The sequence below is a fragment of the Doryrhamphus excisus genome, chromosome 3 (genome assembly GCF_030265055.1).
Source record: "Doryrhamphus excisus isolate RoL2022-K1 chromosome 3, RoL_Dexc_1.0, whole genome shotgun sequence".
Taxonomy (NCBI): domain Eukaryota; kingdom Metazoa; phylum Chordata; class Actinopteri; order Syngnathiformes; family Syngnathidae; genus Doryrhamphus; species Doryrhamphus excisus.
Window position 1 is genome coordinate 11,113 of NC_080468.1, and position 14,075 is coordinate 25,187.

Consider the following 14,075-nt stretch of genomic DNA (forward strand, 5'->3'; position numbering starts at 1 on the left):
TCATTATAAATACCTGCTGCATGCAGTAATAGATAAATGGGTTTTTACTGTTGGATTTTACATTTCAATTATATTGATGTCTGATGTTTAATTTTCTTTGTTTCTGCAGAGTGGCTTTGAAGATGGATACTCCTGTGATCCTAAAGATCATATTGACTGATGGCAGCTCTCAGAGGTTGACACTCTCACATGGACTCCCTGAAACAGTTGATGACCTTATTGTTGAAGTAAAGAGACAATGTGGACTTCAGGGCAACTTAAAACTTCAATTCATGGACTCCTTGTTTGGAAACGAGTTTCTCAACTTAACCTCAATGTCAGAGGTGGACGACAGAGGCACTCTTAGAGTTATTGATATGTCGGCCCACCACTATGCAACATGATGATAACTCTACTGTGCTTAATTCAGTCCTACACCTCCAAGCATCAAGTCCTTGCTCAACAACTGGCTCTTCATCACGGCCAGGTGAACTTGTGGATACAGACATACTGTCATCAAGTGAGTCTACAAGCTCACGGTCCTCCTGTCCAGCTGTGTTTCATGTACCTAAGTTCTCCTATGACACAGAGTTAAAACTTCAGCAGGCAGGTTTAGTTTACATTCAAAATGGCACTGCACTTATTCCAGATCCCAAGTTGAAGTCAGCTATTCTTGTTGGATTAGTGCAGCAAATTGTGCAGTATAAAGTGTATGTCACTGATAAGGAGATGGAACAGGTAGCCCAGAGTCTCATCAAGAGACATGCATGTTTAACTGAGAAGGGCTCCAGCACTGGATGTGGTGGATGGAAAATGAGTTTAAAATATAAACTGTCTAACTATCGCACACATCTGAGAAAACTTGGATGCCCAGAAGTGACGGTGAACTCCATAAAAAACAAACCTGCTGGAAAGCACAGTGCAGCTTTTGGCATCAAAAAGGCAAAGAGAGCAGAAGTTAATTTTTGCCCAACATACCCATCAGCAGAAACTGAGGAGAGTCTAGAAGCCATGCGGAAAGCTTTACTCTTGGATGTAAGGAAGAGGAACAACCGAGAGGTTGTCAAGCTCAACATGGAAAAGACTTTCGCATTGAGAAGACATGAGGTTGTTCGTGATGCACCGATGGTGGATGATTTCATGGCGAGATGGCCTGCTTTGTTTGAAGTCAGTGAGGTAAGGCTGATCTCATGCTGGGTTTTCATCTTAGATTTGCTGTTGATTAAAATGAAAAGCTTGTATGCACTGGCAAATTGCTAATGTACCTGATAGCACATCGTTTGTATGTGCTTCATCTCCCTCTTGCCTGTCCTGGTCTGCTTTGTGTGATGGTGACATTCTCCCTGAATCCTCTGTGCTTTTTCAGATCAACGCTGAATTCAAGAGAATCACGACTGTACCACTTCAGTCCAAGTTCTTTTCTCAGGTGGACCTCCACACTGACAACTTGACAAGGCTGTTCCAGAAGAGAGGAGGACAGCTAGGTGAACGGCTCAAAAGAATCACTGCACAAATTGCCAATGTAAGTAATGCAGGGCTCTCGCAATCAAAAATTCTTTCTGCTATTTTGCATTTACTTTTCATTTTTGTCCTTTCACTGTTGCATCCTTTTGTATCATCTTAAACTGTTCCTCTGTTTCCTTATTTATCTTCATATTTGTCTACCTCCTCTTTCTTTTCTGTTTTTTTCCTGTTTCTATTTTCTACTTCCTCTTTTTCTAAGTCCCTTCAGTCCTCCTCTCACATGGAGTACACGGCAAGGCTCTCACAGTCATAGGAAACTTGCATACATAGGAAAAGAAATGTGCACCCATAGGACAGTTTATACCAGGAGATTAAAGCGATATTCTACTTTGCCAGATTAGTCCACTAAATATGTACTCTCCTCCATTCTGATGTGATGAGTGAAGATCTTCAGTTCACAAAACAATGCTTGAGTTTTAGGAGAAAGAGGGTAGCCTCATCCAGTACAATGGCAGTGAATGGTGACCACAGATGAAACGTTAAAAAAAGAACACAAAACGTCTCCATCCTGCTTGTGTGGTGTAATCAAGTGTCTGTGAGCCACAACTTTAAAAATTGACCGTGAAAGATGCCGTTTACACCATGTTTTTAGCCAACTGTAGCCTGTAGCTGGATGTCAAGATGGCGTCGATCTTGCGAGGCTTCCGCATTTTCATCCATTGAGAGATATACGAAGTCTCACATATTACATATTTAGTGGATTAAACTTACAAAGTGGAGTATCGCTTTAAGGCACATGTGGTGAATTAAGATGCTAATCTAGAAATGTCCTTTCAGTGTGATGATGTAGATGCTGGACGAGAGTGCATCATTAAAGGAGTCTGTGTCTACATGGGCGAAGATCCAGATAACCTCCTACAGGAATATGTGGTATGTATATGAATCGGTGCTTGTGTTCTTCTTCCGCTCTTCTCTTGTTCCCATTCTTGATCATTGTGTGGAAATTGTTTATTGATTAAAAGAATATAGTATATTCTGTTTTTTAAGTCAATTGTTTTACTGTTTCACAACCAAAAATCATTACAGCGTTTCTTGTTGCTGGTAAATGAACTTACAGGTAGAATAGAAGGTTCTCAAGACTTGTTGTGAAATTCATTAAATATCTGATTGCCTGCCAACAGTCTGATCTGTGCGCGTGTGCTGAAAAAGAGTCCTGTGTTGTCTCTAAATTTGCCTCCATTCTAACTTTGACCTTACTAGATCGAGTGTCACTATTTTGTTTATCCTTTTCTCGATGGGGCTTGGTGATTAGGTTTGACTTACCTAACTTCTTTACTTACCTTTTGTCTGTTTTGCACAGAGCCTGGATCAGAACACGATCAACAAGGCCATTGAAGACACTACAGTTGGTATATATGTTGTCAAAGAACATGCTTCAAGTGATGAAGCAGAGGACATTGGCATTGTTCTTGAAGGCATCAAGGTGTTACAAAACCTTGATAATGTAGCATTAGGTGTTGCTGTTTTATTTGGATTGATGTATGCGCTGAACCTCAGCTATCCTGCTGACCTCCGCTACACTTTTGAGGTAATTCAAAAGATCTGGATGGAACTGGATCGAGGGAAACTTTCCAACAGAGCACTTGCTCTGAAAAACAGGCTCCATCAGTGAACAGTTCAGACTGGATTGACTGATTTTGCACAGGAAAAAGCAGTGATATTTAACTAAATTCTGTCGCAACTGATGCTTTTAGTCTGAGAACTAAGGAGCTACATCAGACTCACGTCAGACAAGTCCAAGATACAGGTACAAGTTGTTTTGGAGTGAAAAAGGAATGTGACTTCACACAAAATCTGTCACATTTTCATGTCATCTTTGGCTATCCACCTGATCTTGCCCGTGATGTTTTTGAGGGTATAATCCCAGTGGAGCTTGCTTGTTGCTTAACAGTGCTTATTTCCAGAAAGTATTTTACATTAGTTGACCTGAACAATGCCATTCTGAAGTTTCCCTACAAATGGGCTGACAGGACAAACAAACCTCATGCAGTGTCACAAAGTTTCTCCAGCAGGAAAACAGTGGGGGGAAATGCTTGGAGCTTGCTCCGGTTCTTACCTTTTTTGGTTGGATCACTTGTACCTGAAGATGAGCCTGCGTCGCTTGTTCTCATGGACCTGAAGGACATCACAGAGCTTGTTGTTGCCCCTGTGCATAGTGATGACTCGCTGGCTTTTTTGGAAAGTAAAATTGTAGAGCACAGGCAGAGATACCAAGCGTTGTTCCCAGACATCAAGCTGCTACCAAAACACCATTATTTGGAGCACTACCCCCAGATGATCAGGCTGTTTGGTCCACTTGTTGGATAGTGGACATTGCGCTTTGAGGCTAAACACAGCTTTTTTAAACAGGTTATCCGACACACAAGCTGCTTCAAGAATGTGCCCCTCTCATTAGCTTCAAAGCATCAGATGATGATTGCGTACCATTTGAGCTCTCCACATCTAAATAAGTCTGACCTAGACGTCTCAGCTGTAGCCACTCTACCAGTAGACTTACTCAAAGAGGAGATAGCACAAGTCATCAGACAGAAGTTCCCAGACACACCTGAGGTTCAACTTGCACAGTGTGTGACAACCAAGGGTATAACCTATAGGAAGGGAATGATACTGGCCCACAGAACAACAGGTGGATTGCCTGAATTTAGTGAAATTAACCAAATCTGCATTTTACATGACAGTGTATTCTACATTGTTAATGAGCTGTGTGGCTGGTATAGAGAACATTATAGAGCCTTTGAACTCAGTCCATCACCCACAAGAACATTCACTCTCGTGGCACCCAGTGAACTCCTTGATACTTATCCACTGGTTGACTACAAGATTGGATCAGCCCGTGTGGTGACTTTGAAAAGACATATTGAAATAAAAGGTGGTGTGCAATAATTGAGCTGAGGGTTTATGACAGTTTGTAACTTGTGTGTATGATATGTAAGTCATTAAAAAGTGTAAAAGTAAAGAGTTTCAATTAGAATTCACGAGGTTGTGATTTAAGTTAAAATGTTAGCCATTAAAAAGTCTTAATTTGATCTAACCTAGTTTCATACTTCTGCCTTGGATGTCTGCAGGTTCTTGAAGTACTAAAATGTCTGAAATTCAATTAAATAAATATTAGACCTAAAAGTAATTTAAAAATCTATATTTGAATACATAAGGTGTTTATTTCAGCATAAGCTTTTTAAACTAACTTTTGTCAACATTACTACTAGTGCTATTTCTACTTGCAAATTTCCCCACTGTGGGACGAATAAAGGCATCTTATCTTATCTTATCTTACTTCTGCATCAGCGAAAGCACTTCTGATTTTAAAACTCTTACTTGCTACTGAAGCTAATCCTGCTTTCATATTGATCTATAGTACTTATATGCAGGTAAAATGAACTAGCTTGCCTGCAGCATTGGTTTTGATAAATGTTTATGAAAATGTAATCTCCTGTATGTGCATTTACCGTGTTTTACATATTTTCTCTTTTTTTCCAAATCCACTACTATGTTTTAAAAACATTTTCATTATAAATACCTGCTGCATGCAGTAATAGATAAATGGGTTTTTACTGTTGGATTTTACATTTCAATTATATTGATGTCTGATGTTTAATTTTCTTTGTTTCTGCAGAGTGGCTTTGAAGATGGATACTCCTGTGATCCTAAAGATCATATTGACTGATGGCAGCTCTCAGAGGTTGACACTCTCACATGGACTCCCTGAAACAGTTGATGACCTTATTGTTGAAGTAAAGAGACAATGTGGACTTCAGGGCAACTTAAAACTTCAATTCATGGACTCCTTGTTTGGAAACGAGTTTCTCAACTTAACCTCAATGTCAGAGGTGGACGACAGAGGCACTCTTAGAGTTATTGATATGTCGGCCCACCACTATGCAACATGATGATAACTCTACTGTGCTTAATTCAGTCCTACACCTCCAAGCATCAAGTCCTTGCTCAACAACTGGCTCTTCATCACGGCCAGGTGAACTTGTGGATACAGACATACTGTCATCAAGTGAGTCTACAAGCTCACGGTCCTCCTGTCCAGCTGTGTTTCATGTACCTAAGTTCTCCTATGACACAGAGTTAAAACTTCAGCAGGCAGGTTTAGTTTACATTCAAAATGGCACTGCACTTATTCCAGATCCCAAGTTGAAGTCAGCTATTCTTGTTGGATTAGTGCAGCAAATTGTGCAGTATAAAGTGTATGTCACTGATAAGGAGATGGAACAGGTAGCCCAGAGTCTCATCAAGAGACATGCATGTTTAACTGAGAAGGGCTCCAGCACTGGATGTGGTGGATGGAAAATGAGTTTAAAATATAAACTGTCTAACTATCGCACACATCTGAGAAAACTTGGATGCCCAGAAGTGACGGTGAACTCCATAAAAAACAAACCTGCTGGAAAGCACAGTGCAGCTTTTGGCATCAAAAAGGCAAAGAGAGCAGAAGTTAATTTTTGCCCAACATACCCATCAGCAGAAACTGAGGAGAGTCTAGAAGCCATGCGGAAAGCTTTACTCTTGGATGTAAGGAAGAGGAACAACCGAGAGGTTGTCAAGCTCAACATGGAAAAGACTTTCGCATTGAGAAAGACATGAGGTTGTTCGTGATGCACCGATGGTGGATGATTTCATGGCGAGATGGCCTGCTTTGTTTGAAGTCAGTGAGGTAAGGCTGATCTCATGCTGGGTTTTCATCTTAGATTTGCTGTTGATTAAAATGAAAAGCTTGTATGCACTGGCAAATTGCTAATGTACCTGATAGCACATCGTTTGTATGTGCTTCATCTCCCTCTTGCCTGTCCTGGTCTGCTTTGTGTGATGGTGACATTCTCCCTGAATCCTCTGTGCTTTTTCAGATCAACGCTGAATTCAAGAGAATCACGACTGTACCACTTCAGTCCAAGTTCTTTTCTCAGGTGGACCTCCACACTGACAACTTGACAAGGCTGTTCCAGAAGAGAGGAGGACAGCTAGGTGAACGGCTCAAAAGAATCACTGCACAAATTGCCAATGTAAGTAATGCAGGGCTCTCGCAATCAAAAATTCTTTCTGCTATTTTGCATTTACTTTTCATTTTTGTCCTTTCACTGTTGCATCCTTTTGTATCATCTTAAACTGTTCCTCTGTTTCCTTATTTATCTTCATATTTGTCTACCTCCTCTTTCTTTTCTGTTTTTTTCCTGTTTCTATTTTCTACTTCCTCTTTTTCTAAGTCCCTTCAGTCCTCCTCTCACATGGAGTACACGGCAAGGCTCTCACAGTCATAGGAAACTTGCATACATAGGAAAAGAAATGTGCACCCATAGGACAGTTTATACCAGGAGATTAAAGCGATATTCTACTTTGCCAGATTAGTCCACTAAATATGTACTCTCCTCCATTCTGATGTGATGAGTGAAGATCTTCAGTTCACAAAACAATGCTTGAGTTTTAGGAGAAAGAGGGTAGCCTCATCCAGTACAATGGCAGTGAATGGTGACCACAGATGAAACGTTAAAAAAAGAACACAAAACGTCTCCATCCTGCTTGTGTGGTGTAATCAAGTGTCTGTGAGCCACAACTTTAAAAATTGACCGTGAAAGATGCCGTTTACACCATGTTTTTAGCCAACTGTAGCCTGTAGCTGGATGTCAAGATGGCGTCGATCTTGCGAGGCTTCCGCATTTTCATCCATTGAGAGATATACGAAGTCTCACATATTACATATTTAGTGGATTAAACTTACAAAGTGGAGTATCGCTTTAAGGCACATGTGGTGAATTAAGATGCTAATCTAGAAATGTCCTTTCAGTGTGATGATGTAGATGCTGGACGAGAGTGCATCATTAAAGGAGTCTGTGTCTACATGGGCGAAGATCCAGATAACCTCCTACAGGAATATGTGGTATGTATATGAATCGGTGCTTGTGTTCTTCTTCCGCTCTTCTCTTGTTCCCATTCTTGATCATTGTGTGGAAATTGTTTATTGATTAAAAGAATATAGTATATTCTGTTTTTTAAGTCAATTGTTTTACTGTTTCACAACCAAAAATCATTACAGCGTTTCTTGTTGCTGGTAAATGAACTTACAGGTAGAATAGAAGGTTCTCAAGACTTGTTGTGAAATTCATTAAATATCTGATTGCCTGCCAACAGTCTGATCTGTGCGCGTGTGCTGAAAAAGAGTCCTGTGTTGTCTCTAAATTTGCCTCCATTCTAACTTTGACCTTACTAGATCGAGTGTCACTATTTTGTTTATCCTTTTCTCGATGGGGCTTGGTGATTAGGTTTGACTTACCTAACTTCTTTACTTACCTTTTGTCTGTTTTGCACAGAGCCTGGATCAGAACACGATCAACAAGGCCATTGAAGACACTACAGTTGGTATATATGTTGTCAAAGAACATGCTTCAAGTGATGAAGCAGAGGACATTGGCATTGTTCTTGAAGGCATCAAGGTGTTACAAAACCTTGATAATGTAGCATTAGGTGTTGCTGTTTTATTTGGATTGATGTATGCGCTGAACCTCAGCTATCCTGCTGACCTCCGCTACACTTTTGAGGTAATTCAAAAGATCTGGATGGAACTGGATCGAGGGAAACTTTCCAACAGAGCACTTGCTCTGAAAAACAGGCTCCATCAGTGAACAGTTCAGACTGGATTGACTGATTTTGCACAGGAAAAAGCAGTGATATTTAACTAAATTCTGTCGCAACTGATGCTTTTAGTCTGAGAACTAAGGAGCTACATCAGACTCACGTCAGACAAGTCCAAGATACAGGTACAAGTTGTTTTGGAGTGAAAAAGGAATGTGACTTCACACAAAATCTGTCACATTTTCATGTCATCTTTGGCTATCCACCTGATCTTGCCCATGATGTTTTTGAGGGTATAATCCCAGTGGAGCTTGCTTGTTGCTTAACAGTGCTTATTTCCAGAAAGTATTTTACATTAGTTGACCTGAACAATGCCATTCTGAAGTTTCCCTACAAATGGGCTGACAGGACAAACAAACCTCATGCAGTGTCACAAAGTTTCTCCAGCAGGAAAACAGTGGGGGGAAATGCTTGGAGCTTGCTCCGGTTCTTACCTTTTTTGGTTGGATCACTTGTACCTGAAGATGAGCCTGCGTCGCTTGTTCTCATGGACCTGAAGGACATCACAGAGCTTGTTGTTGCCCCTGTGCATAGTGATGACTCGCTGGCTTTTTTGGAAAGTAAAATTGTAGAGCACAGGCAGAGATACCAAGCGTTGTTCCCAGACATCAAGCTGCTACCAAAACACCATTATTTGGAGCACTACCCCCAGATGATCAGGCTGTTTGGTCCACTTGTTGGATAGTGGACATTGCGCTTTGAGGCTAAACACAGCTTTTTTAAACAGGTTATCCGACACACAAGCTGCTTCAAGAATGTGCCCCTCTCATTAGCTTCAAAGCATCAGATGATGATTGCGTACCATTTCAGCTCTCCACATCTAAATAAGTCTGACCTAGACGTCTCAGCTGTAGCCACTCTACCAGTAGACTTACTCAAAGAGGAGATAGCACAAGTCATCAGACAGAAGTTCCCAGACACACCTGAGGTTCAACTTGCACAGTGTGTGACAACCAAGGGTATAACCTATAGGAAGGGAATGATACTGGCCCACAGAACAACAGGTGGATTGCCTGAATTTAGTGAAATTAACCAAATCTGCATTTTACATGACAGTGTATTCTACATTGTTAATGAGCTGTGTGGCTGGTATAGAGAACATTATAGAGCCTTTGAACTCAGTCCATCACCCACAAGAACATTCACTCTCGTGGCACCCAGTGAACTCCTTGATACTTATCCACTGGTTGACTACAAGATTGGATCAGCCCGTGTGGTGACTTTGAAAAGACATATTGAAATAAAAGGTGGTGTGCAATAATTGAGCTGAGGGTTTATGACAGTTTGTAACTTGTGTGTATGATATGTAAGTCATTAAAAAGTGTAAAAGTAAAGAGTTTCAATTAGAATTCACGAGGTTGTGATTTAAGTTAAAATGTTAGCCATTAAAAAGTCTTAATTTGATCTAACCTAGTTTCATACTTCTGCCTTGGATGTCTGCAGGTTCTTGAAGTACTAAAATGTCTGAAATTCAATTAAATAAATATTAGACCTAAAAGTAATTTAAAAATCTATATTTGAATACATAAGGTGTTTATTTCAGCATAAGCTTTTTAAACTAACTTTTGTCAACATTACTACTAGTGCTATTTCTACTTGCAAATTTCCCCACTGTGGGACGAATAAAGGCATCTTATCTTATCTTATCTTACTTCTGCATCAGCGAAAGCACTTCTGATTTTAAAACTCTTACTTGCTACTGAAGCTAATCCTGCTTTCATATTGATCTATAGTACTTATATGCAGGTAAAATGAACTAGCTTGCCTGCAGCATTGGTTTTGATAAATGTTTATGAAAATGTAATCTCCTGTATGTGCATTTACCGTGTTTTACATATTTTCTCTTTTTTTCCAAATCCACTACTATGTTTTAAAAACATTTTCATTATAAATACCTGCTGCATGCAGTAATAGATAAATGGGTTTTTACTGTTGGATTTTACATTTCAATTATATTGATGTCTGATGTTTAATTTTCTTTGTTTCTGCAGAGTGGCTTTGAAGATGGATACTCCTGTGATCCTAAAGATCATATTGACTGATGGCAGCTCTCAGAGGTTGACACTCTCACATGGACTCCCTGAAACAGTTGATGACCTTATTGTTGAAGTAAAGAGACAATGTGGACTTCAGGGCAACTTAAAACTTCAATTCATGGACTCCTTGTTTGGAAACGAGTTTCTCAACTTAACCTCAATGTCAGAGGTGGACGACAGAGGCACTCTTAGAGTTATTGATATGTCGGCCCACCACTATGCAACATGATGATAACTCTACTGTGCTTAATTCAGTCCTACACCTCCAAGCATCAAGTCCTTGCTCAACAACTGGCTCTTCATCACGGCCAGGTGAACTTGTGGATACAGACATACTGTCATCAAGTGAGTCTACAAGCTCACGGTCCTCCTGTCCAGCTGTGTTTCATGTACCTAAGTTCTCCTATGACACAGAGTTAAAACTTCAGCAGGCAGGTTTAGTTTACATTCAAAATGGCACTGCACTTATTCCAGATCCCAAGTTGAAGTCAGCTATTCTTGTTGGATTAGTGCAGCAAATTGTGCAGTATAAAGTGTATGTCACTGATAAGGAGATGGAACAGGTAGCCCAGAGTCTCATCAAGAGACATGCATGTTTAACTGAGAAGGGCTCCAGCACTGGATGTGGTGGATGGAAAATGAGTTTAAAATATAAACTGTCTAACTATCGCACACATCTGAGAAAACTTGGATGCCCAGAAGTGACGGTGAACTCCATAAAAAACAAACCTGCTGGAAAGCACAGTGCAGCTTTTGGCATCAAAAAGGCAAAGAGAGCAGAAGTTAATTTTTGCCCAACATACCCATCAGCAGAAACTGAGGAGAGTCTAGAAGCCATGCGGAAAGCTTTACTCTTGGATGTAAGGAAGAGGAACAACCGAGAGGTTGTCAAGCTCAACATGGAAAAGACTTTCGCATTGAGAAAGACATGAGGTTGTTCGTGATGCACCGATGGTGGATGATTTCATGGCGAGATGGCCTGCTTTGTTTGAAGTCAGTGAGGTAAGGCTGATCTCATGCTGGGTTTTCATCTTAGATTTGCTGTTGATTAAAATGAAAAGCTTGTATGCACTGGCAAATTGCTAATGTACCTGATAGCACATCGTTTGTATGTGCTTCATCTCCCTCTTGCCTGTCCTGGTCTGCTTTGTGTGATGGTGACATTCTCCCTGAATCCTCTGTGCTTTTTCAGATCAACGCTGAATTCAAGAGAATCACGACTGTACCACTTCAGTCCAAGTTCTTTTCTCAGGTGGACCTCCACACTGACAACTTGACAAGGCTGTTCCAGAAGAGAGGAGGACAGCTAGGTGAACGGCTCAAAAGAATCACTGCACAAATTGCCAATGTAAGTAATGCAGGGCTCTCGCAATCAAAAATTCTTTCTGCTATTTTGCATTTACTTTTCATTTTTGTCCTTTCACTGTTGCATCCTTTTGTATCATCTTAAACTGTTCCTCTGTTTCCTTATTTATCTTCATATTTGTCTACCTCCTCTTTCTTTTCTGTTTTTTTCCTGTTTCTATTTTCTACTTCCTCTTTTTCTAAGTCCCTTCAGTCCTCCTCTCACATGGAGTACACGGCAAGGCTCTCACAGTCATAGGAAACTTGCATACATAGGAAAAGAAATGTGCACCCATAGGACAGTTTATACCAGGAGATTAAAGCGATATTCTACTTTGCCAGATTAGTCCACTAAATATGTACTCTCCTCCATTCTGATGTGATGAGTGAAGATCTTCAGTTCACAAAACAATGCTTGAGTTTTAGGAGAAAGAGGGTAGCCTCATCCAGTACAATGGCAGTGAATGGTGACCACAGATGAAACGTTAAAAAAAGAACACAAAACGTCTCCATCCTGCTTGTGTGGTGTAATCAAGTGTCTGTGAGCCACAACTTTAAAAATTGACCGTGAAAGATGCCGTTTACACCATGTTTTTAGCCAACTGTAGCCTGTAGCTGGATGTCAAGATGGCGTCGATCTTGCGAGGCTTCCGCATTTTCATCCATTGAGAGATATACGAAGTCTCACATATTACATATTTAGTGGATTAAACTTACAAAGTGGAGTATCGCTTTAAGGCACATGTGGTGAATTAAGATGCTAATCTAGAAATGTCCTTTCAGTGTGATGATGTAGATGCTGGACGAGAGTGCATCATTAAAGGAGTCTGTGTCTACATGGGCGAAGATCCAGATAACCTCCTACAGGAATATGTGGTATGTATATGAATCGGTGCTTGTGTTCTTCTTCCGCTCTTCTCTTGTTCCCATTCTTGATCATTGTGTGGAAATTGTTTATTGATTAAAAGAATATAGTATATTCTGTTTTTTAAGTCAATTGTTTTACTGTTTCACAACCAAAAATCATTACAGCGTTTCTTGTTGCTGGTAAATGAACTTACAGGTAGAATAGAAGGTTCTCAAGACTTGTTGTGAAATTCATTAAATATCTGATTGCCTGCCAACAGTCTGATCTGTGCGCGTGTGCTGAAAAAGAGTCCTGTGTTGTCTCTAAATTTGCCTCCATTCTAACTTTGACCTTACTAGATCGAGTGTCACTATTTTGTTTATCCTTTTCTCGATGGGGCTTGGTGATTAGGTTTGACTTACCTAACTTCTTTACTTACCTTTTGTCTGTTTTGCACAGAGCCTGGATCAGAACACGATCAACAAGGCCATTGAAGACACTACAGTTGGTATATATGTTGTCAAAGAACATGCTTCAAGTGATGAAGCAGAGGACATTGGCATTGTTCTTGAAGGCATCAAGGTGTTACAAAACCTTGATAATGTAGCATTAGGTGTTGCTGTTTTATTTGGATTGATGTATGCGCTGAACCTCAGCTATCCTGCTGACCTCCGCTACACTTTTGAGGTAATTCAAAAGATCTGGATGGAACTGGATCGAGGGAAACTTTCCAACAGAGCACTTGCTCTGAAAAACAGGCTCCATCAGTGAACAGTTCAGACTGGATTGACTGATTTTGCACAGGAAAAAGCAGTGATATTTAACTAAATTCTGTCGCAACTGATGCTTTTAGTCTGAGAACTAAGGAGCTACATCAGACTCACGTCAGACAAGTCCAAGATACAGGTACAAGTTGTTTTGGAGTGAAAAAGGAATGTGACTTCACACAAAATCTGTCACATTTTCATGTCATCTTTGGCTATCCACCTGATCTTGCCCGTGATGTTTTTGAGGGTATAATCCCAGTGGAGCTTGCTTGTTGCTTAACAGTGCTTATTTCCAGAAAGTATTTTACATTAGTTGACCTGAACAATGCCATTCTGAAGTTTCCCTACAAATGGGCTGACAGGACAAACAAACCTCATGCAGTGTCACAAAGTTTCTCCAGCAGGAAAACAGTGGGGGGAAATGCTTGGAGCTTGCTCCGGTTCTTACCTTTTTTGGTTGGATCACTTGTACCTGAAGATGAGCCTGCGTCGCTTGTTCTCATGGACCTGAAGGACATCACAGAGCTTGTTGTTGCCCCTGTGCATAGTGATGACTCGCTGGCTTTTTTGGAAAGTAAAATTGTAGAGCACAGGCAGAGATACCAAGCGTTGTTCCCAGACATCAAGCTGCTACCAAAACACCATTATTTGGAGCACTACCCCCAGATGATCAGGCTGTTTGGTCCACTTGTTGGATAGTGGACATTGCGCTTTGAGGCTAAACACAGCTTTTTTAAACAGGTTATCCGACACACAAGCTGCTTCAAGAATGTGCCCCTCTCATTAGCTTCAAAGCATCAGATGATGATTGCGTACCATTTGAGCTCTCCACATCTAAATAAGTCTGACCTAGACGTCTCAGCTGTAGCCACTCTACCAGTAGACTTACTCAAAGAGGAGATAGCACAAGTCATCAGACAGAAGTTCCCAGACACACCTGAGGTTCAA

General features: G+C 40.6%; 3 protein-coding genes across 6 annotated transcripts; all 3 read left to right on the forward strand.

Moving 5' to 3' along the window:
• Positions 1-127: 127 nt before the first annotated feature.
• LOC131125788 (uncharacterized) lies at positions 128-5,141 on the forward strand. 2 transcript variants are annotated; one of them, XR_009129064.1, is made up of 5 exons: positions 128-1,155; positions 1,346-1,501; positions 2,281-2,373; positions 2,804-3,250; positions 5,117-5,141. XR_009129064.1 is itself a non-coding variant. In XM_058067653.1 (4 exons), exons 1-4 carry the CDS (start codon positions 373-375, stop codon positions 3,113-3,115), a joined length of 1,344 nt encoding a protein of 447 aa, XP_057923636.1. In that variant the 5' UTR covers positions 128-372; the 3' UTR covers positions 3,116-3,781. The 2 variants fall into 2 exon arrangements, 1 of the variants encoding a protein (XP_057923636.1); XM_058067653.1 differs by lacking the exon at positions 5,117-5,141 and having other exon boundaries at positions 2,804-3,781.
• LOC131125795 (uncharacterized) lies at positions 5,135-8,272 on the forward strand. Of its 2 annotated transcripts, XM_058067667.1 has the most exons (4): positions 5,135-6,163; positions 6,354-6,509; positions 7,289-7,381; positions 7,812-8,272. In XM_058067667.1, the coding sequence occupies exons 1-4, from the start codon at positions 6,113-6,115 to the stop codon at positions 8,121-8,123; spliced, it is 612 nt and encodes a 203-aa protein (XP_057923650.1). In that variant the 5' UTR covers positions 5,135-6,112; the 3' UTR covers positions 8,124-8,272. The 2 variants fall into 2 exon arrangements, with proteins under 2 accessions (XP_057923650.1, XP_057923649.1); XM_058067666.1 differs by lacking the exon at positions 5,135-6,163 and having other exon boundaries at positions 6,219-6,509.
• A 1,870-nt stretch (positions 8,273-10,142) lies between these two features.
• Positions 10,143-13,797, forward strand: LOC131125791 (uncharacterized). Of its 2 annotated transcripts, XM_058067658.1 has the most exons (4): positions 10,143-11,171; positions 11,362-11,517; positions 12,297-12,389; positions 12,820-13,797. In XM_058067658.1, the coding sequence occupies exons 1-4, from the start codon at positions 11,121-11,123 to the stop codon at positions 13,129-13,131; spliced, it is 612 nt and encodes a 203-aa protein (XP_057923641.1). In that variant the 5' UTR covers positions 10,143-11,120; the 3' UTR covers positions 13,132-13,797. The 2 variants fall into 2 exon arrangements, with proteins under 2 accessions (XP_057923641.1, XP_057923640.1); XM_058067657.1 differs by lacking the exon at positions 10,143-11,171 and having other exon boundaries at positions 11,227-11,517.
• Positions 13,798-14,075: the final 278 nt, after the last annotated feature.